The sequence below is a fragment of the Puccinia triticina genome, chromosome 3A, assembly GCF_026914185.1.
Source record: "Puccinia triticina chromosome 3A, complete sequence".
Classification (NCBI taxonomy): Eukaryota; Fungi; Basidiomycota; class Pucciniomycetes; order Pucciniales; family Pucciniaceae; genus Puccinia; species Puccinia triticina.
Window position 1 is genome coordinate 297,792 of NC_070560.1, and position 22,202 is coordinate 319,993.

Sequence of the window (22,202 nt, forward strand, 5' to 3'; positions counted from 1 at the left end):
TTGTTGATGAGTACTTGAATCTTGCTAGTCTTATTGTGCTTTGCCGTAGCTGCTGCAGCGGCAGGTTGATTGCCATTGAGAGCATCGTGAGAGTTGCCGGTATCCGTATCAGAGAGTTCATCATCGGCATTTCCGTAGTCGCTTTCAGAAGCACAATCATCTATGAGGGAAGGTGCGAGGGCCGGTGATTCTGAAGGAGCCGCTAATCCAGCCGCGCCATTGAGATCTTCCTCAGCCTCCTCGGAGATTCTCCCCAGAATGGGGAAGAATCCTAAGACAGACTCCTTCGTTTTTTCCGGAGGAAGAGTTTTCAGTGATAACGCATTGAGGCCGGCATTAACTATTAAGGCCAGCTTGTGACAGAAGCACCGGATGTGCATAGTCATTGGATCCCATGAGTCTGTGTTTGGCTGCTCATTGTCATATAACAAGCTATACATTTTGTTGGCCATGGTGTTGTTGTTGGAGCCAGAGTCGGTAGTCTGCGCCAACATCTTTTGAAATAACTTCTTCTTGTTGAGGAGGCTTGCGATGGGCCGCGCAAGCAAATGACCATAATGTTTCCATGGAATCATTTTAAGAGTCAAATGTCGGACTGTATACTCCCAGTCTGAATTGACGTAAGCCACTGAGGCACCAATGAAGGCAAACCGGTTCCCCTTTGTTGTCCATACATCATGGATCAGGGTGAACTTGGTGTCGAGGTTCTTCATCAAAAAACAACAGTGACAGTTATACACTCATATTCACAAGAAGGAAGTGTAGAAAATTTACATTCAACTCGTCAAAAACTGTCTTCTTGAGCATTGAGTACAACTTTTTGGACTCATCAGCCGACCACCTTCGACCGTATAGAAGAGCCTTTGGATTTGTGTACTGAGAGGCCGCACGAAGTGTTGGGTCTTCAATCCGAGACCATGGCAGCGCCTGTCGGATCTGCCAGATCATTATCAATTGGTTTAGAACCCGATTGACAAAGATCTGCTTGTTCTGAAGAAAACCGCTGATGGCGGGCTGCTTAGGATCACCCCCGCCATTGGCTTGGGCAAGATTGCGCTCAGCCACTGAGAGAGGTAATTTTGCACCTCTCTTCTTTGCTTCATCTCGCCTTGCGCAGCCGTGGCTCTTCTTTTCGGACTGATTGGAACCATCACAATGTACCTTCAAGTTCCCTCTAGAAGTCGCATGCGCCCGATAAATTTCTCCGCACCATTTACATTTATAATTTATCGGAGTGTTTATCTTGTTGTTTTTCTTCCGAAACGGCTCTTCAAAGTAATCCAAGATATCGTCATACTCTTTTTCTAATTTTTTTTTAGCTTCCCTCGGACCAATCTCAATCGACGCATCTGTATCCTGACTGAAGTCATGGGCTTCGCCGTTTGAGTTCAACTAACAAACACGCAAGAAACATTGTCAACATCATTTTTAATGTATGATCACCCTTCTACACGCACCTTGTCCTGCCCCGCTGAAATCTTTTTGGTTGTCTTCTTTGGCTTTGTTTTTTTTTTGACAATAATAGCAGGGGAGGCTTCCGTCGCAGACGACTCCTCTTCAATTACCCTTTTTTTCTTCGGCCTAACCCTGGGGCCCGGGGCTGTTGAAGCGCCAGATTCCGAAGAAGGGGCCGCCACCTTTCTAGCTGGTTTGGTCAGTTTGAGCCGGGAGTCGGAGCCAGTTGGGACCATGCCTGGTTTGACAGTCACAGAAGAAGCTCGATTGGAGCGACGGAGTTGAGACTGGTCCGTCGCGTATCCGCTGGCATTCGCGTCTTCGGTACTATTAGTTTGATTGTTCGATTTTGGTGGCATTGTTGATGAGTTTGATTATAATGGGCAATGGCAAAAATGAAGTTCGAACAGAAAATACAAGGCTTCTTGAGAATCAAATGACTACAGACTGCTTTGAGAGATCCTGTCGGGTAATAGACTTTATCCTGGACAGTTATTCACAATGCATTCCATTAAACTGCAGGGGTGACACTGAAACTCAGGGGGGTACAGGGGTCAAACGCGTTACAGGGGTCAAACGCGTTACAGGGGTCAAACGCGTTACAGGGGTCAAACGCGTTACAGGGGTCAAACGCGTTACAGGGCGCTACCACGCGTTGCAGCGCGTTTCGTTACCGCATCCTCAGCCCAAAAAAAATTCCGCCCTCGTTACGCTACCCCCCGGCCACAGAAACAGCCGTTACTGCTAACGGTAACGGTCCGTTTAGATAACGGGGATCGATTCGATACGAAATTGGGCTCAATATCGTATCGAATCGTATCGACCCAGTGTTGTGTCAACTGCTGTCACTTGCCTGAATTTTTCTTTCAGTGCCCCCCCCCCCAAAAAAAAAAAAAAAAAAAAGCAAAACAATTATGTATGAAGTCCCAAAAAAGTTCAAATCTGGGAAGTCTCAAGAAGGCTCGTTTTGTATAAAAAAAAGTGCATAATCCCAGGAATTTGATATAAAATTCCCAGGGGGATAACTGAACACAATTTCACCTGGTGGGGGCTTGCTGGCTGGCAGCAAAGCAATTCCTCTTGCCGGGAGGAACTTGAATATATCGCCGAAATTTGGGGAGCAGAAAGTACCATTTGGATGTAAGATGTTTCAACTTATCATAGCTCGACCCACAGCCCCTTGGGTCTGTACCCTTATATCTGATGTATTTTTAATCGAGTCCCTCAGATCTTGATGGGAAGTCACCCCTTCAGGATCAACTTCAACTGAAGAGGGCTGTTTTTGTGTTCACTGGAGAGCGCTCCGCGCGGGGTCCCCCGGACCCTCCGTTCGAGTGGCTTTGTTTGGGTAGCACCGAAGTCGTGATGTTAATGTAGGACCAATCCCAACTCAATCAGAACAACCAAGATGGACATCCCTTCTGTAGTAAGTCGCCCTTAACAAACAAAGCAGAGAGATCAATGTGACTGACTGTCCTGCTGGCTTGGTTTGATTTTGTATTTGTTTACTTAGTACGACCATCCACAAGCAGAAGCTACTGCCACTGCAACAGCAAGCTCAACGACTGCTCCAACGATAACCGAACCAAATACTAAGAGCCCAAACGAAGACAGTCATCCACTCTCAGATCAAACCACGCCGAGCTCAATCGAATCGTCAGCTCAAACCATCACAAACTTACCAGCTACTTCCGAAGCAACAGGCTCGAATCTCATATCACTTGACCAGGAAATCATCGATCTCAAAAAGACCCTCGGTGGCGTCAGTGCTAGCTTAGGCGGTTGGTGGGGAAAAGTCCAAAAGCAGGCAAGATTCTCATTTCCCGCCATCTCCTAACCGTCCATCAAACCCAAAGGTGAACTGGATTTGAACCAAGGCGCTAATCAAACAAATATTATTTACCCGTACGACACATAGTCCGCTGAAGCACTCGCAGCGACAAACATTACCGCCCAGATTAATACTGCTCGCAAGGACCTCGCTTCGTTGAACCTAATCGAAAAGGCAAAGAAAGAGGTCGAACGACTAGGCGATCAAGCCAAAGAAGGCTATGCGGTCATCTCATCTGAAATCGAGAAAGGGCCCGATCTTGAATCGACCGAAGGCAGGATCGTGAATGTTGACGGTGTAGAACTTCCAGCGCCATCTCGAGATATCTCATCATCATCGTCCTCGATTACTATCACCAAAGATAATAAAGAAGGACCTACCAGTCCAAAGGGAAAGGAACGAGCCCCAGATCAGAATCAAGCTACTAACGAAGGAAACGCATCACCCAACTCTATCTTGGCTTTCGATGCGAGTAGTATCGGCTCATTCTTCAGCAAGCTGACTCAAGATAGCGAATCATTAACGGCCACCCTACAATCCAAGATCTCTCATCTACCCCATCCACCTCACGTACCGGCTCGACTGACAAGTTCTGGCAAATTTGATCTTTCAGAAGTTCAGAAACTAGCGGAGGGCTACTTAGCCAAGGGCGAAGTCTACTTACAAGATGTCGGTAAAGAATTAAAGGAGTTCGTCCAGGATGCTGTCAAAGTCATTCCACCATCAGAATCAGACCAGGCCGATCAGCCGGAGGAAGGTCCAAGCGCTAGTACACCATCTGGCACTGTTAGTGTAACGGAGAAACGGAGGATGCTAGACGTCAAACGAGAGGCGATGCTCTCTAAATTACGTCGGGACGAATCCCAACTGCTAGCTGATCCACGCGAAGAGGATGAGAATCTCCAAAATGCGTTCGATGAGTTCATGACGGGTGTACAGCAAGCCGGTGGGCTCGAAGGCGAGGCTTGGAAGAAAAAAATCCTGGCAGAACTAGAATCAGAAGACTCTGATCAAGTAGCACTGAAAGCTTTACTTGAAAAGCTCGGTCAGTTTTATCTGGAACAACTTGTTTCATTCTTGTGGCTCTACTGTTTTTTACACAACTGAATGGCTTTTTTACTTTAGTTCCGAACTGTATAACCGATGAAACTTTCTGGACTCGCTATTTCTTCCGCATTCACCGAATCGATCAAGAGGAAGCAGCCAGAAGAGTCGTCCTGAGTAAGTCATCCAATGATTCTATTGCCAATCATGCGAAGGTTGACGGCTTTGTCATCAAACTGCATCACAGGTGCTGCGCAAGAAGATAATGAAGGTGATTTCTCGTGGGACATGGAAGATGAGAGTGAGCCTCCTTCGCCGGTAGTGATCGTCAAATCACACCAAGAAGTTAGTGGGAAGGTAGTAGAGGAGAGAAGAGGGCAAAGAGATGAGCAAGCGGAGACACCGAAATTATCGAAACTCTCGAACCCGAAGTTGGGTGCACCGGCGACGACCGACAAATATGAACAGTTGCCGACTGAGGATGACTGGGGCAATTCGCCAATTGATGCTACAGCGGCCTCGGTCGAGCCGGTGGCCAAACCGGCCGCGTCCAGTAGCACCACCAAATCCAGATCGACTTCGAACAACGAGGCTCGACGGAACTCGGCCTCTGAACCGGACACCAACGACAGCTTCGACGTTGTCAGTGCCCAGCAATCCTCGGACGAGAAGCCGAAGAAGTCTGCCACCGTCTCGGCCGATAATAACAAACACGACGACGACGACGATTCCGATTGGGAATAAGCTCCGTCATCTCCCTTACCTTCCCTTAACTACTTTGTTTTGTTGTATTTTATAATTTACCTGTTTCATAACTGTGTGCGGGGGGAGGTTCAACTGATCATCAAAAGAGTAACCTTTTTTTGGAAAGCCTCCCTTTTTTCTTCCTTCCTCTTTCTCTAAAAACGAACATCAAAACACCAATCAATTTTATTAAGTTTCAGATTGACAAAATCATTCTACATTCTATTCCAAACATACATGAGCTATTGTGTTTGTTTTTAAATCAACCTGGCTCAATCTTGCTTTAAGTAGTAATTCACTTGTATAGTAGTTGAAAGGCTTTGTGTCATGTTGTGATTGAACTTAAGTCATCTGTGTATTTTTATGCTGCTATGCTTGAGGCTATTCTTGTTACTTCTATCTATCCAAGTGGGTAGGGTGGGTAGGTGGGTTTAGGACTTGTTTGGACACCCTGTTATACATCAGGGGGTTTCAAAATTGAAAATCAGGTCGCACAGGTCCAATAAATCAGGAAAAAAGTTGGACCTGGAACCTCTCCTGCGGAGCTGATTTCCTTCTTTGAAAAAGGCTCCAGGAGATCAGGTCCAGGAGCAGGAAACCGGGCAGAAATCAACATCCTGTGAGCATTTTAACTCTTCCCTGATTACATCTGGAACACCCGCCCTTATGTCCCAAAACCCGTGAAACGTGGCACACATAATAATGGTTGGCTGCATGGCATTAGTACATCCCAAGAATGGGGTGTGCTACGGTGCGCCCATTTTGGCCGGAGTCCTACTAAGGAACACCACCAAAGCCATAGCCATGGTGCCCAAAAGAGTCCAAAAATTCTACAGTGCACAGATGAAGTCCTGAAATCAATATGGTTAGCTGCATGGCATTAGTACACCCCAGGGATGGAGTGTGCTACTGTGTGCGCATTTTGGCTGGTGTCCTACTAAGGAACACCACTGAAACCATAGCCGCGGTGAACCAAAGGGTCCCAAAATGTTACAGTGCACAGATTAAGCTCTGGAAAAAATATGATGAGCTTCATGGCATTATTACAACCCAAAAATGGGGTCTGCTACTGTGCGCCTATTTTTGCCGGTGTCCTACTAAGGAACACCACCAAAACCATAGCCACAGTGCCACAAAGAGTCCAAAAGATTTACTGTACACAGAAAAATCCCTGAAATCAATATTGTTAGCTGCATGGCATTAGTACACCTGAGGAATGGGGTGTGCTAAGGTTTTGGTGATGTTCCTTAGTAGGACACCAGCCAAAATGTGGGCACAGTAGCACACTCCATTCCTCAGGTGTACTAATGCCATGCAGCTAACCATATCAGGACTTTCTTTGTGCACTGTAAAATTTTGGGTCTCTTTGGGGCACTGTGGCTAGGGATGACAATCGGGCTGCCCGGCTTCACCCTGGCAAGGCTATTGAGACATAATTTGAGCGGGCCCCTTGGCGAGGCCAATCCTCTGACCACCTGGGGCTTTACTTAACTGGTCTCTGTCCTGAAATCTTAATTGGCGCAAAAGTGGCCCGTAGGTGGCCCATGGTCAAACCCGCCCAATTAGCATCCCTAACTGTGGCTATGGTTTTGGTGGTGTTCCTTAGTAGGACACCAGCCAAACTGGGCTCACAGTAGCAGACCACATTCCTGGGGTGCAATAATTCCATGCAGATCATTGTAAGGACTCTGTCGAGTCCTTCACTGAACTTTGTCAAAGGGGGCACGGGGAGTGGCACAAGGGCCATGAAACGTTCTAGTTCCAACGTTGGTGGGATTTGTTGCATGTATCTAGACCGGAGAGAGGGAGAGCTCTCTCTGTAAGTACAACTAGGAAGGAGGAAAGAAAAGGGGAAAGTGTGACTGGCTTACCTAGACCGGAGAGAGGGAGAGCTCTCTGCCGGACTAGGAAGGAGGGGGAGGAGACAAGTCTAAGTACTTGTGGCAGGTCAGGGATGATGTAAGCAGGTGACAGGACTTGTGAAACCCCACAAGGGGTGGGGGTTTACAATCATCATATTTTTTTCAGAGCTTAATCTGTGCACTGTAAAATTTTGGGACCCTTTGGGGCACCGTGGCTATGGGTTTGGTGGTGTTCCTTAGTAGGACACCGGCCAAAATGCGCGCACAGTAGCACACCCCATTCCTGAGGTGTGCTAATGCCATGCAGCTCACCACTTGCTATTGAGATGGTTTTCTGCCCACTGTAAAATTTTGGCGGGGCTTGGTGTGGCAGTGAGGAGTTATAATTTTTGTTTGCCATTTAATTTGCAAAAATTACATGTCCGTCTGCCTTTTGGTATTTTCAATTTTGACTTTCAACTACCAAAACGCGCCCGGGTCAATTTTTGGTCGGCGCGACCCGGGCGCAACTTCAAGGAGTAGTCCTCTTGACGTAAATGGTGTTTGGTAGTTGGAAATGAAATTTTTGGTAGTCAATTAATCAAGTCCCTAAATTTATAGCAATAGTGTGCCATCAGAACATGAGATATGAGGGGCTTACATTTTATTATCTGCCATATTCAAAACTTCTGTTTCCCACGCACCACATGCATAAAAATTTCAGATCACAGAGAAATATTCATAAAATGATACTTCTGAAATTTTTAGAAATATTGTGCCATCAGAACATGAGATATGAGGGGTGTGCAGTGGGATTAGGAAAAATTACTGCTAAATATACCACTTTTTTGTTACAGACCCAAACAAATAGTGTGTAATCATAAAAGAAGATAAGGGGGGTGTGATTGGCTCAGTAGGAAATTACCGCTAACTGTATAACGTTTTTGTTACACAACCAAACAGTCTAAGAATTTCTGGCATATTCCTATCTTTCATATGATCTGTGCTATGAAAATTATTGCAATAGCATGTCATCATAACATGAAATATGAGGGCTACACATTAGTCATCATGCATTACCAACTTCAAACCTCTTGTAGACCTGGTTCCACTGAACTTTATATATCAATTTTAGTAGCTCAAAAGAACCACCAAAATCTCTCCTTTCAAATGAAGCAATTTTTACATGGTTCTGCTGATGTGCACAGGGTTTACAGTGCTTTCTGACAAGCCTTCTGCTCCAACGGCTGTGTACAAACCCCCCAGTTACCTAACTCTAACAAATTGGTATATTGGGTGTGAAATTTTACATGAAGTGTACATTTTAAATGCTGGGTTACATTTTACATGTTGGGTTAATGTTGAATGTTGCATATGTACATGTGTTTTGCGGTGTGTGTACATGTTGCTTACAGGTTACATGGTGTTTGTGCATGTCATGGGTGGTGTGTACATGTTACACTGTTTGTAAACATCTTGCATTGAGGATACATGGTGCAGTGTGGTTATTTGAATAGGCAAGCGGCGTAGAATGTCCACTCACTGCAGCACAAGCGGAAATGCAGTGGGGTGGCTGAGCAAATGCTCAGTCTATATATCCAAACAGCTGATAAGCATGCGCGTATAAGACACTCAGGGGAGTGAATGCAAACCTGACGAAAAGGAATGCGTCGCGGTAAGGTCAGCCTCGCACGGTATTGAATCCAATCTTGGTGAGGAAAGAGAGGATCCGGTACCGGGCGAGCTGAGGTAGACTAAGTACAAGCGCAGCCGCAGTATGCATGTATGTACAATGTTTTGGTACATGCATAATGTAGATGAATAAACTTTAGATAGGTTAAGTTTACCACCTTGGCTACCCCGGTCTCCAACAGCGCGCTTATGCGTCTCATATGTAGGCTGAGGGAAAACCTTGAAAGTACAGCTAAGAAAGCACACAGAAAGTCAGCAAACGGGTTACTTGTCACGGGGACAAGGGAACTGGGGTTCAAGCCACGCTCCGGACGCACGGACTTGGCGGAACAGTTGGAGTATGACTTTGGCGGTGTAAGAATACAAGCCTAGGGGAGGGGTACTCTGCTCACAAAGTGAAGAGAGTGCCGCTAACCGCAACAGCTGCGGAAATTGGTAAGCTTTGCAAGCCTCTATCCGCAGCCCTAGCTAACCGCGAGGCTGAGATAACTGAGAGCATCAAATTGATGAAAGCAGGACCAGCTGCCGCGGATAGCAAGATTGAAAAAACAGGACAACCCTGTTGATCGTTGTTACTGGAAAGATTATTGGAAAAAACCGCAGGTGAGATAATCTTGAATCAACCAGTCAACCAACCAGGCATAGCTAGGGCTGGCCCCCGTTCCCGGCCTCTCCGGGTATACCCGCGGTCCGCCCCGCGGGTATAGGGCTCCGGGAAGCCTCTTTACCTGGACCGTACCCGGCCTACCCGGCGGGTACGGTCCACGGGCGCCCTCAGAGATACCCGAGGGTATATCGGGTATCACACATAAAGTCTTAAGTTTTAATTTCGATCATCCATAATGGATGAGGTGAATGATTGTAACTACAGTAATGTGTAATAAGATTTAGGATGTTCAATCATCCTCACTGTACTCGTCATCATTGATGCCATCTTCATCATCGCCGTCGTTCGCATCGTTGGCATCGTTTCCATTGGAGTTATGCAAAGCGGTGTCGTCTTCTGGGTGGAGGGTAACGGTAGAGGAGTCCATCATTTCGTCGAACTTCTGGTACCATTCCTTCAGACAGAGAAGGTGCTCGATTGAAGAGCTGCCAAGACTATGTCTTTGAGAACCGATGATTGTCTTTGATCGCGAAAAGACTCGTTCCGAAGGTGCGCTTGTCGCCGGGATACCAAGGAAACAGGTGGCCATCAAAGCCAAAGAAGGGTAGATTTTTTTGTTTCGGGACCAATAGGCAAGGATGTCGCAGCTTGGCCTCTCATTTACCTCGGCAATGTACTGATTGATCTCGGCCGTCAAGTCGTTGGCAACCAAAGCTTCGCCAAATATGTCTGCCTCGATCACGCTCAGTTTCGGGGTCTTTGCCAACTTGGCTGATTTGCAGGCACTGGAAGCGTTGTCTTTAGCAGTACCAGTCCGACTGGGACTTCTATCATAGCTTTTGGCCTCGGCCCGGAAGATTTTCATTGCTTTCTCCGGCGTAATGTCTGATATGTTATGAGCAGCAAAGAAACCTTTGTTTTTTTCGAAGTAGCTTAGTTTGATTCGAGGATCGAGAATCATCGCACAGATTGGGGCCGGTTTCTCTAACGCTAGGATGAGGTATTTGGATAGCTTTGCCACCATCTCATCGGCAGCTGGAATGAGTTGTTCCGAGTTATACTTCGATCGGACTTGATAAATGGTCTTTATCAGTGAAATGTAAATTGGAAGGGCCATCGTTAGTGTTGGGTACTTTGAGCGACAGAGTATATTTGTAACCTCGTGGAGTGGTGCCAAGAACTCGGTCATCTGCTTGAGTTTTTCCCATTCAACATCGAGGAGGGTGTATTTGGCTACCTCGCCCTTCGAACCGCAGTATGTTGTGCAGACCGATCTGAGTTTCAGTGCACGTTCAAGCATCAAGTAGGTGGAGTTCCAACGAGTGCGAACATCCAACACCAAAGTCATGTTCTTGATGGGGCGAGCACGTCGAGATTGGCTGTTTACAAAATCTATGACAGCTTGAAACCCTTCACAACGTTGAGGTGATCCTCGGACATAGGTTGCAAGACCGTGGATTTGAGAGATGATTGTCTGAAGGTCAACACTAGATCCATCCGGGCGATCCATGATCGAGTTGAGATCCATCTTATTGAGTGTAACTTCGTGTTCAGCATCGTGTTCGCTAGGTACATTCCCAAAAGCTTTGAGACCATCATGGGCGGCGAGGTTGATGACATGGGCCATACAGCCCAACAACTGTTCATTTGCAAAGAAAACCCCACCCAGTTGTTTTTCAACTTGTGTCGCTAGTGTGGAGTTGCTCGATGCATTGTCAGCTGTGATGCAGTTCAAAGCATCAGAAATTTCCATTTCAAGCAGGCGATCAGCAAAAGTATCGCCAAAATTTTGGCCAGTGTGACGACCTAGGTTGCATTCACATACATATCAATTTGAATTCTTTTATTATCATTTGTAAACAAAATACTCACCAGTCACCGGTGGCATTCCAACAAGAACATCCAAAATCTTCCAATCCGAGGTAATTCCGTGTGCCGTGATGGCCATGAAAGCCTTTGCATTCGGCAAGGTCCACGCGTCAACGGTGTAGGAGAGATACTTCATCTGTTGGAGCTGGTCCTGGAGATGGTTCCGGTGGGCAACATAAAGCATGTCAACCTCTCTGGCAATGCATTTCCTTCCGAATTCCATGTTGGATGTCGCTGGATTGAGCAACTCCAAGAGATGCTTGAAGGACTTCCGATCAACGATTGAGTACGGCAAGTCAGCCTCGGCAACGAGGTATGCAATGGCTTGTTTCAGCAGATCACCTGTGAGTACAGGCTATAGGAGAGAGACAAGCTATAACTTTCAACCACCCAAAAAAGGCTCAAGTGCGGTAAAAATAAAACTTACCCGCTGCTCAACACGTTGACGTTTCAATAAGTTGGGGAGCAACAGCTGATTCGTCTTTTCCTGGGTAGGTGGTAATATTTGGTGAAGCCGTCGAAGGTGTTCACTCATGGACTTCGTACTTCCAGTCGGGTCTCGTCGCAAAATCTGATCGCACGGGGAGTTTTTCTTCTTGGTAGTTACTCGGCATTGTACCTTTTCGCCGTCCTTGGTAACCTTGAAGTGCGCCCAAACCCAACTTCTCTGCGAGGGAGTGGTGGTTTCCGAATCAACTTTTTGGTTTTTAGAGCGGTCTTCCTTAGGTGTTTTGATCACATCGATTTCTTCTTGATCTTCGATGAATTGAGTCATGCTGCTGTGGTATTGGGGAAGCCGAAGAAGGTCGTACACGTGGTGCTGAGTCCTGACCTTCTTCGATTTCCCCCTGCGCCTCTACTGTCTACAGGCCGTACCCGCGGGAATCGGGAACAGGATGCGGGTATACCCGCGGGACGGCGGGTATACCCGTCGCCCGTCAATCCCGCGGGTACCCTGATCCCGTTCCCGATTCCCGCGGGTACGGCTCGGGCTACTTGATTTTGGTACCCGAGTGACGGGTATGCCCGCGGGACGGGCGCCGGGCTAGCTCAGAGTGGCCGGGTACCCCGCGGGATCCAGCCCTAGGCATAGCTAACAAGCATGCCCATCTCTCTGTAGGCAAAGTCAACAAGAGCAAGACCCAAGCTCAAACCACTTCAAACCCAAGAGGATTTGAAGGAGGTAAGAAGCCAGGTCTCAAGTACCAGGGTCTAACAGTTGAAATTGAAACTGTAGACAAACTTGGAATTCCCAACCTGATCCAACGACTGAAGTACGCCTTAAGAAGGAGAGGACCTCCGGCTAAGTAAGCTTTTCTTACCAAGAAAAAGAGATGCTAACAGTGTTACAATTGACCCCAGATCAATAGCTGAAAACCAGCATCAACCAGCGCTCAACACAGCGCACTTCTTTATCTCTAAACCAGACAACGGCCAAGCAACCTGCTTCTAGGTGAGCACTGTTGCTGCTACTTTCTCTATTTTGTTTATAAATAGTATTACAAATACTAGTTGTCAAATAGAGAAGACCAGAACATAATGAAATGAAACTTCTAGTTCTTCCAAATTTCTCAGGGGGGACTCACAGACAGACTGAATAGTGCGGACTGGCACCAGGTGAACTGGGGCAGCAGAAGCAGATGGCAACAAAGCGGATGATGTTGGGGCGGACATGCCAGGTAGATACTGGGGTTGGAACTTGGTGGCTAGTCAAAGTGTGCGGGAGAACGGCGTCAGAGAGGTGCTAGGCTTTGAAGTGATGCATGTGGATTTTGGTGAGTGCAGGAAAGGAAGGATGCAGGCAACGCTGGCTGGGAGCGGATTTATGCTGGTGGAGGGAGTGGAGGAACAGGGACCTTTTGGGGGGCTTTTCTCCCACTTCTTTGCCTATCATTCTACATATTACGCATCTTACAGTATTATTGCAGGTAGAGCTATATTTGCGGAGCTTTTGCGTATTGCTAAATCACAGAAAGTTTTGACCACCCAACATTCTTATTTAATTGCGGAGTTTACTGTGTGCGTGCGGAGCGGCTGACTCTTACCTAGACCAGACGGACCATATCAGGCTCAAAGAAGAGCGCTGAAGAGGTTCAAACATTGCAAAGACCCAGCGCTGATAACCATACAAACGCAGAGTTATCTAGAAAGGAGGCGGAGTACCACTTCTTATCAGTTGATGTGCTTCTAGTTCAATAGCTGGACATTCATGTGGGGTACTTGGGGGTTACATGTTGCAGGAACATCTTACATGGGGGTTGTGTGTTGCAGAAACAATTTACATGGGGATTGTGTGATATGGGAACATGTTACATGTTGCGCAAGGTTGATAAATGGGTTCAGGTTTACTTGTTGTAAATTTTACATGGGGTTACTTGTTGCTGAAATACCTACATGGTTTCTATCTGTTGCAGAAATATGTTGTACAGGGGTTACATGCCGTGTAACAATTTTTATGGTGTTCAAAATTGCATAATATTTTTTTACATAAAATCATAAACTGCAATTTTGGCTGGGAGATGTCACTTTAAGTTTTATGCATGCTGACATCTCCCAGCCAAAATTGGCTTTATGATTTTGTGTAAATAGTGGAGGACTTCCCGTCAACTTTGAATAAATCTGGAATTCCAGATTTTGCAGGGGAATCTGGAATCTGGAACTCTGGATCCCTTTGGGGAGCTTCGGGGACCAGGATTTCACTGCAAAATCTGAAATCTGTTGGCTCAGATCTGGATTTCCAGATCAACGAGAAGTCCTCCAGTGGCATATGCAATTTTGAATACCATAGTTATATGGGGGTTAAATGCAGCATAACAATGTTGTACAGGGTTTACATGCTGCGTAACAATTTCATACGGGGTAACTACAAAAAAAGATTGTGGGGATGACTCCCAAAAATATATATATATAATATTTGGAAAAACAACTCCAAACCCGGTCCAGGCAACGTAAATTGGGAAATGGGGGTCTTTTTCCCAATTTTTGGGAGTTGTTTTTCCAAGACTATCTCTCTTCTCTGTTGATCAATCACTTTAGAAGAGGCCTCGGTAACTTACGCTCAAAAAACTAGAATCAAGTTGAGTGTCTCAGTAAAAACATTCAAGAAGTGGAAGAGTTGATTCAAGGTTATGAATCTGGCTGCCCCCTCGGTCACACGTACACACCCTTGCAGATCAGACGGCTCGGGTTGCTCGTTAATGCCCTGGCATGGGCTTCAGTCTCCGCAGGGATGGATGTCAGCTACATTTCTGGGTTTGGATTCATGTGAGCCTGACAAGAGCCTCTCAGTAAGAGCCTGAAGGGCAGCCTCGCAGGGTCGCTGTGTCCAAGATGAATGTAACTCTGCAGCAAGCCTCCAGAGACTGCTCAAGTCATTGGAGGCTCATGAGGCCATTTTTTGATTACGATGTGTGCCTTGTGGGGATTGCCTCGCCAGTGACAGGGTTGCCGTGAAGATTCCCCCTAGGCAAACTTGTACAACACGTATCGGCTGGCTAAGAGGAATCATCCTTGATGACCTAGTGCAAGGCTGGTATGTGCCGGTTTGACCGGCTCGGCAGGGAGATTCTCTTCGGCAAGCGGTCAACCGAGTCCCGGATCGGCAAGGACTCCTCCCCGGTACACCTTTGTACCCGATCGACTCTCCCGTCAAACCGGTTGGACAGCCCGTTATCCAGGAAAACCAGCGCCTGCCCAGAAACCGGGTGGGCAGCACCTGCCCAGAAAAACCGGATGGACAACTTCTGCCCACATACCGGGTGGACAACACCTGTCCAGATACCGGGAGGGAAACACCTGTCCAGAAACCGGCCGGACCAATTTGCTGGGCCGGGTAATGCTGGCGGTGGCGCTGGAGCAGATAGGAGTTCTGATGCAATCCCTTTTGGTATGGCGCTGTTCTTTAATTGCTGCATCCACGTCTTCTCTCCCAGAACGGGATATGTATGGATGTGGTAATGTTGTGCGGAATGAGTTTCTCGGATTTTCACTATGGATTTGCTTCGCATGCAGCACTAATTGCTCCCGTGTGGGTCTTTTCCGGCCGAACTACACTGTGGGACCGGACGGACAGTACATGGGATTCGCAAGATGAGTGGCCGGACGAGCCAGTCCATCCTGCTGCCATCCGCCACATAAAATTGCTGTCCAGATGTTCACCAGCAACGGACAAGGCTGAACGATGTCCGTCCAGCGATTCTGACGACCCATGCGTCTGGTCGGTCTTCGGGGAGGCGTTTGACTAATGGGCTCTTTACTCTATGCGGTGCTCCCAAACTGGATGTCCATTTTTCCACACCGGGTTTCAGCCGGCCGGTGCCGGCCGCAGACGCTCCGGAGTCCGGATAACCATGATAGCCAGGCTTGGTGATGTTATTTACCTAAAATTCAACTGCAACACGCATGGAGAACACCCAGTCTCACACCAATTATTCCGGCCGGGACCCGGCGCCGTTCTGCCAGTCATCGACATCCCGGTTGCCAATGCCAAAAAAAGCGTGATTAGCGTGCACTTTCAAGTTCCATTGTTGATTGTCAAGTCCAATGTCGCAACTCGCTGTGGTGCACGGAAGCGTCTGAGAAAATTGATTGTACAATATTGTGACGGAGGTGTCGGGCCAACCGAGACAAACGTCGCTGACCTGCCCTGGGCTCGTTTCTCAGCTCTTCTCCATACTCCGTCCATGTAGACCATTGGCGGACTGGCGTCTGGATCGCTTAAGTCCAGTAGTGCCCCTATCGTGCTCATTCGAGATGACCTCATGAACCCCCTAAGCCTTGAGTATTTAAACCGCCTTTGCGCCGGCGGCAGCACCTCCCTCCTCCTCCGCAATTGTACTCTCGACATCATCAAACAAAAAAATCTTTAGGCCACAGATACACTTACGATACACACTCATACAGCAGTCACACGGTTTATCATCTGTAACTTTTGATTGAGTGGGAAACACCTTTTACGACTTTTGACTTTTGCCACCTCACTTGTCGATCTCGAGACAGACGTAATACTCGCGATCCATGGCGGCTTCCTCGCCTGCCAACCAACCAACAAGTCCGCCCTTGAGCGGATCCAGCCACTCCAAAACGAACATGAGTGATGAAACCCAGCCGCCCCTCCAGGACCACGACGAAGGGAGAAGTAGCCATGAGTCTATGCGAGAAATCCTGCATGAAGAAGAGGTGGACGTTGCGGAAGCTGAAAGGACTTTTGCTGAACTCCGTCGCCAGCTCACTCAGGCTTCGTAAATAACCTCTCTTTCCTCCACCTGGTGGTTCCACGATCCTGACAGGCTTGACCTTAATTCTCTTGATCAGCTCTTTGCATTTAGCCCAGGAGGGTAAGACGGATGGTGAAAAGCAAGACCCGGATGCCACCTTTGATCTGTTAGCCTATTTGGTAAGTGTATTTTATTTTCCTTAGCGTTGGTGCATCTGTCTCAATATTGTGTTATTGCCCTTTGGATAATGATGAACAACAGCGCGGCACCGCTCAATCAAGGGATGAAAACGGCATGCGTCCCAAGCACTTGGGTGTGATCTTCGACAATCTAACGGTGGTCGGGAATGGAGGTATCAAGCTACCCATCATCACCTTCTTCGATGCCCTCCGGAATTTGCTCCTGGCGCCGGTGATGCCCATCATCATCCGCATGACCAAGCCCCCGCCCAAGACGATCCTTCACCCGATGAGTGGCTGCGTCAAGTCTGGGGAGATGTGCATGGTCCTCGGGCGGCCTAATAGCGGTTGTACCACATTCTTGAAAGTAGTCGCCAACCAGCGGGTCGGCTTCAAAAGCGTCGATGGCAATGTGACTTACGGCGGTATTCCAGCCGATGTGATGACACAACGATACAAGGGAGAGTGAGTACTCGTTCCTCTCAAATCTATCGTCGCTCTCCTCCTCAACGCTGACGCCGTGTAATATTCTCACTTTCCCCCTCACTGCATCAATTAGAGTCGTGTACAATCCGGAGGTGAGTCTCTTGTTTTCGTTTTTGGGCGTCTGGCGCTGGTGCTGAATCCCCCTCTCCACTGGTCATTTGTTTGCCGTAGGACGACGTCCACCACCCTACATTGACGGTTTACCAGACCTTGAAGTTTGCTCTGCGCACCAAAACCCCGGGCAAACTACTTCCATCAGTCACTCGGGCGCAGTTTGTTGATCAAGTTCTTGATGTTCTCCTGAAGATGTTGGGGATCAGTCACACCAAAAACACTTGTAAGCTGTTTTTTTCATGTATATAAAAAAAACTTGCGCCGTCTGCAGTCATATTGAGGCATTCTGGCATCTTAGTGGTCGGTGATGCGTACGTACGAGGTGTCTCTGGTGGTGAGAGGAAACGAGTATCGATTGCGGAAATGATGGCAACGCGTGCTTGCGTTCTTTCCTGGGACAACTCTACCCGAGGTCTCGATGCCTCGACGGCCCTCTCATACGCCAAATCGCTCCGCATTATGACGAACATCTTCCAAACAACGATGTTTGTTACTCTGTACCAAGCGGGCGAAGGAATCTACGACCAGTTCGACAAAGTCTTGCTACTCAACGAAGGACGCTGTGTGTACTTTGGTCCAGTGAAAGGCGCACGCGACTACATGGTCTCGCTGGGTTACAAGAACCTGCCTCGCCAGACTACGGCCGACTATCTCACCGGATGCACGGATGAAAACGAGCGGCAGTTTCAAGACGGCATCGATGTCTCTCAGGTGCCCAAAACGCCCGAGGAGATGGAGCAAGCATATCTCAATAGTGAGACCTACCAACTGATGGAGCAAGAACGGATCGAATATGGGAAGTTCTTGGCCCAAGAGCAGCGATTCCAGAACGACTTTATGGAGGCCGTGAAGGGTGACCAGGGCAAGGGAGTCAACCCCAAGGTCAGTCGAGTTCCTATACTGCTTTCATCAAATCTTCCACCATCCCTCTCAGTCTGACCCTCTTTTTTCTTTTTTTTCTGCAGTCACCATACACGGTTTCAATCTTCTTTCAACTCAAAGCACTCATCATCCGCTGCATGCAACTTACCTGGCAAGACCGGCAGTCCTTGCTCTTCGACCTGGCAACTATCATCGTCGTCGGGATCGTGCAAGGGACTGTCTTCCTGGACTTACCCACGACCACTGCTGGAATCTTTACACGGGGAGGAACGATCTTCTTGGGGCTCTTGATGAACGTCTTCCTGGGTAGGTCGGCTCCACGTTCCATATTCAGGAAGCATCAGCTCTAACTTATGATTGCCGTCCGTAGCCTTTGTCGAGTTGCCGAAGCAAATGATGGGGCGGCCAATCATGTGGCGACAAACATCATTTTGCTTCTATCGACCAGGAGCGCTGGCAATGGCTGACGCCATCGCTGAAATCCCCTTCAGCTTCCCGAGAATTTTCATATTCTCAGTGATAGTGAGTTTCTCCCTCGGGTGCAAACAACCACTCTGAAGTGATGAGACGTTGAGCCAAGCTGATGATTCTTGAACCAGTCGTACTTGATGCCACACCTTGCGCGAAGCGGCGCGGCTTTCTTTACCTATGTCATTGTAGTCTACATGGGTTACTATTGTATGAGCACGCTTTACAGGTTCCTCGGTGCGATCTCTTTTGACTTCGACACCGCATCACGTCTCGCGGCATCTATCACGATCCTCATCTCAACCTACTCGGGTTACATGATCAGCAAAAGGTGTGTTACCGCCACACCCCCCAAGCTGATAAGCCCATGAGACCTTCTTTAATCCATTGAATTGTTCCGGTAGTAATATGCAAGATTGGCTCCGCTGGATTTATTACATCAATCCGGTCAACTATGCATTCGCGGCCCTCATGGCCAATGAGTTCGGGCGGGTCGATTTGTGAGTTTTTCTAACTACTTTACAATCTCCGGGAGCATTTAAACATGCCAACAAAATGTTTTTCTTAGCACTTGCTCTGGAGACTCGATCGTTCCCCGCGGAGACGGCTATCCAAGTACCGTGGGCCCGAATCAAGTCTGTACTGTGGCAGGAGCGCGCGCTGGATCTCAAATTGTTCGTGGGGTGGACTACATGGAAGCTGCTCTGGGATTTCGATACGGGAATATTTGGAGAGACTTCGCGATTGTCGTGCGTAGCGAGAGTTAGCATTCTGTGCTTCCCATAACTAACAATTGTGTTTTCCCCCGTTCCGATCAAAGTGCGCGTTCACTGCGCTCTTCTTGGTCTTGCTATTTGTCGCTGTTGAGAATCTTGCGCTTGGGGGCGGGGCGCCAGCCATCAATGTTTTTGCGAAGGAAAACGCGGAACGGAAAGCGCTGAATGAGAAGCTTCAAGCGGAGAAGGCTGACTCGAGGTCGGGAAAGAAAAAACTGAGCATCGCTGCTGGCGGTGGCAAGCGTCTGCCGTTCACTTGGGAGGCGCTCTCATACGACGTGCCGGTGCCTGGAGGCCAGCGGCGGTTACTAAACGATATTTATGGGTATGTTCGGCCTGGTACACTCACTGCGCTGATGGGCTCGTCGGGTGCCGGAAAAACGACGCTCTTGGACGTCTTGGCCAATCGGAAAACAATCGTTGGTCTATTTTCTGTCGGTTCGCTTGCCAAGTGAGTGCTAATAGGGGGTCCGCTAGGGTGTCATATCGGGAGAGATTTCTATCGGTGGGAGGAAGCCCGGTGCAGCGTTTCAGCGTGGCACGGCTTACTGCGAGCAACAAGACGTGCATGACTGGACGGCTACGATCCGAGAGGCCATGCGATTCTCAGCCTACTTGCGCCAACCGTATGACGTTTCTGTGGAGGAGAAGAATGCTTACGTTGAAGAAGTGATCCAGCTTCTCGAGTTGGAAGACCTAGCAGACGGTTCGTTGCTCGTTTTCATTCCTCTGGGGGGCTCTGACTGAGCTTATTCTGTCTCGCAGCCATGATTGGATTTCCTGGATTTGGGCTGGGAGTGGAAGCCCGGAAACGGCTGACGATTGGCGTGGAGCTTGCAGCTCGTCCTGAGTTACTCTTGTTCCTTGACGGTAAATTCTCGTTGTTCATCCTCCTGCCGATATTGACTCGGTTAGCTCATCATCACGCCCCGATTTCACCCCAGAGCCGACGTCCGGACTTGATGGCCAAAGCGCTTACAACGTTGTGCGATTCTTGCGCAAGCTCGCCAGCGCCGGCCAGGCGATTTTGTAAGTCGCCAGCCTGTCTCTGCCCAGCCACGAGCCGCGCATCGTTAAAGCCAACACGTCCGGATCGTGGATGCATAGGTGCACGATCCACCAACCCAATGCTCTGCTGTTCGAGAACTTCGACCGATTGCTGCTGCTGAAGAAAGGCGGGCGCTGTGTGTATTTCGGAGACATCGGGGAGGATTCGAGGGTGATTGGCTCGTACTTTGCACGCAATGGGGCCGTCTGTCCCGACGACGCCAATCCAGCCGAGTTCATGCTCGAAGCCATCGGTTCTGGGAATTCCGCGCCGATGGGCGGGAGCAAAGATTGGGCTGATCGATGGCTCGAGTCTCCAGAACATGAAGAGAACAAGCGGCAGATCACTCTTTTCAAAGAGCAGGCGTTGCGGGAGTATCCGCACGACGATGATGAGCCCGAGGAGTTGACGTGTGAGTAGATACTCTCTAGTGATTGATTTTTTGATGGAAACTGAGCTCTTATCTACAGACGCCACGCCGTTCAGCTACCAGCTCAAGGTGGTTATCCAGAGGACCAACTTGAGTTTCTACCGGAATGCGAATTACGAAGTGACCCGTCTCTTCAACCACCTCGCGGTGGCCCTGATCGACGGCTTGACCTACCTGCACCTTCCAGCCTCTGTGATTGGGATTCAGTACCGCATCTTCTCGATGTTCACGCTGGTTGTCCTGCTCCCCCTGGTAGATAAGACCGACCAGCCGTATGTACATGCTGCGAGTGGTGGCTGATGTTGTTGTTGTTGCTGTTGTCTCTTGGCTCGGGGGCAGATCATGGCGCAAGTCGAGCCGGTGTTCATCTTTGCCCGACAGATCTATCTGCGAGAAGCGTCTGCGAAGATGTATACGCCGGTTGCTTTCGGGATCTCGCAAACGCTGGCCGAGGTGCCCTATTCGCTGGTTTGTTCGGTGGTGTTTTTCTTGGTTTGGTACTATCTGCCCGGTCTCCAGAGCGACAGTTCGCGTGCGGGATATGCTCTCATGAGTAAGTCTTTTCTGTTCCTGGGCGAAGCCATGCACGGAGCGATTGATTTTGTTTTTGCAGTGGTGATTGTCGTCGAGCTGTTTGCGGTGACGGGCGGGCAGGCGATTGGCGCGGTCTCGCCGAGTCTGTTTGTTGCGGCCCGGGCCAACGCCCCCTTGGTTGTTCTTTTCGCTCTGTTCTGTGGGGTGACCGTGCCGAAGCCGAATCTGCCCCAGTTCTGGAGAACATGTGAGTGGGTTGGTTGGTGTTGTGTGTGGGCTGGGCTGTGTTGCTGTGTTGCTGAGGCTGGGGTGCTGCAGGGATGTATGAGCTGAATCCGATCACCCGGGTTGTTTCGGGGCTGGTTGCCAACGAGCTGCATGGCCTGGAGGTGGCCTGCTCCGCAGAGGAGTAGTGAGTTTGTTTGTTCTGTGTCGGAGTGCGCCGGCTGAGTGGTTCGGTTGTGTTCCAGTGCGCTCTTCCAGCCGCCGGGCGGGCAGTCGTGTGTGCAGTATGCGGGTGGGTTCGTCGCCCGGGCCGGCGGCTATCTGCTCGCGCCGGAGGCCACCTCGGCCTGCCAGTACTGCCCCTACCGCACCGGCGACCAGTGTACGCCCATCCCCCCCACTCCCCACCCGCCCCAAACTGACCACCCCACACACACACCCACAGACATGGCCCCGCTCGACCTCGACTTCGCCAACCGGTACAGAGACCTCGCCATCCTCGTCGCCTTCATCTGCTCCAATGTGCTCATCATCGCCCTCGGATCCCGCTATCTGACCCATCTCTATGCCAAGCGATGAGCCGCCGCCTGTCTCAGACTGTACATAGTCCACTATCTAAATACCTTCCCCCGTTTTAATGTTATGAGAGCACATGTCGCTGTTTTCTTGGATTTTACGAACTGTTTGCTTGCAATCAAAATATCCACTTTTGTCTTATGTATGTACGCACTGGGCTGGCCTGGCTCAGGCTGGGAGAGTGA

At 48.9% G+C, this 22,202-nt stretch overlaps 3 protein-coding genes across 3 annotated transcripts; 2 read left to right on the top strand and 1 right to left on the bottom strand.

Moving 5' to 3' along the window:
- Positions 1-2,863: 2,863 nt before the first annotated feature.
- On the top strand, positions 2,864-5,074 carry PtA15_3A28 (uncharacterized protein; the record flags this gene model as incomplete). Its single annotated transcript, XM_053167243.1, has 5 exons — positions 2,864-2,881; positions 2,969-3,262; positions 3,374-4,331; positions 4,412-4,507; positions 4,578-5,074. 5 exons carry the CDS (start codon positions 2,864-2,866, stop codon positions 5,072-5,074), a joined length of 1,863 nt encoding a protein of 620 aa, XP_053018220.1.
- Positions 5,075-14,601: 9,527 nt separating this feature from the next.
- PtA15_3A29 (uncharacterized protein) lies at positions 14,602-15,090 on the bottom strand (the record flags this gene model as incomplete). Its single annotated transcript, XM_053167254.1, has 1 exon — positions 14,602-15,090. One exon carries the CDS (start codon positions 15,088-15,090, stop codon positions 14,602-14,604), a length of 489 nt encoding a protein of 162 aa, XP_053018221.1.
- A 1,081-nt stretch (positions 15,091-16,171) lies between these two features.
- On the top strand, positions 16,172-22,020 carry PtA15_3A30 (uncharacterized protein; the record flags this gene model as incomplete). The annotated part of the gene is made up of 22 exons (XM_053167266.1): positions 16,172-16,323; positions 16,397-16,478; positions 16,561-16,943; positions 17,038-17,056; positions 17,136-17,301; positions 17,377-17,960; positions 18,044-18,266; positions 18,331-18,482; positions 18,560-18,759; positions 18,833-18,928; positions 18,997-19,177; positions 19,249-19,623; positions 19,682-19,910; positions 19,970-20,074; positions 20,149-20,233; positions 20,312-20,664; positions 20,723-20,934; positions 21,022-21,235; positions 21,296-21,463; positions 21,535-21,628; positions 21,687-21,823; positions 21,887-22,020. The coding sequence occupies 22 exons, from the start codon at positions 16,172-16,174 to the stop codon at positions 22,018-22,020; spliced, it is 4,344 nt and encodes a 1,447-aa protein (XP_053018222.1).
- Positions 22,021-22,202: the final 182 nt, after the last annotated feature.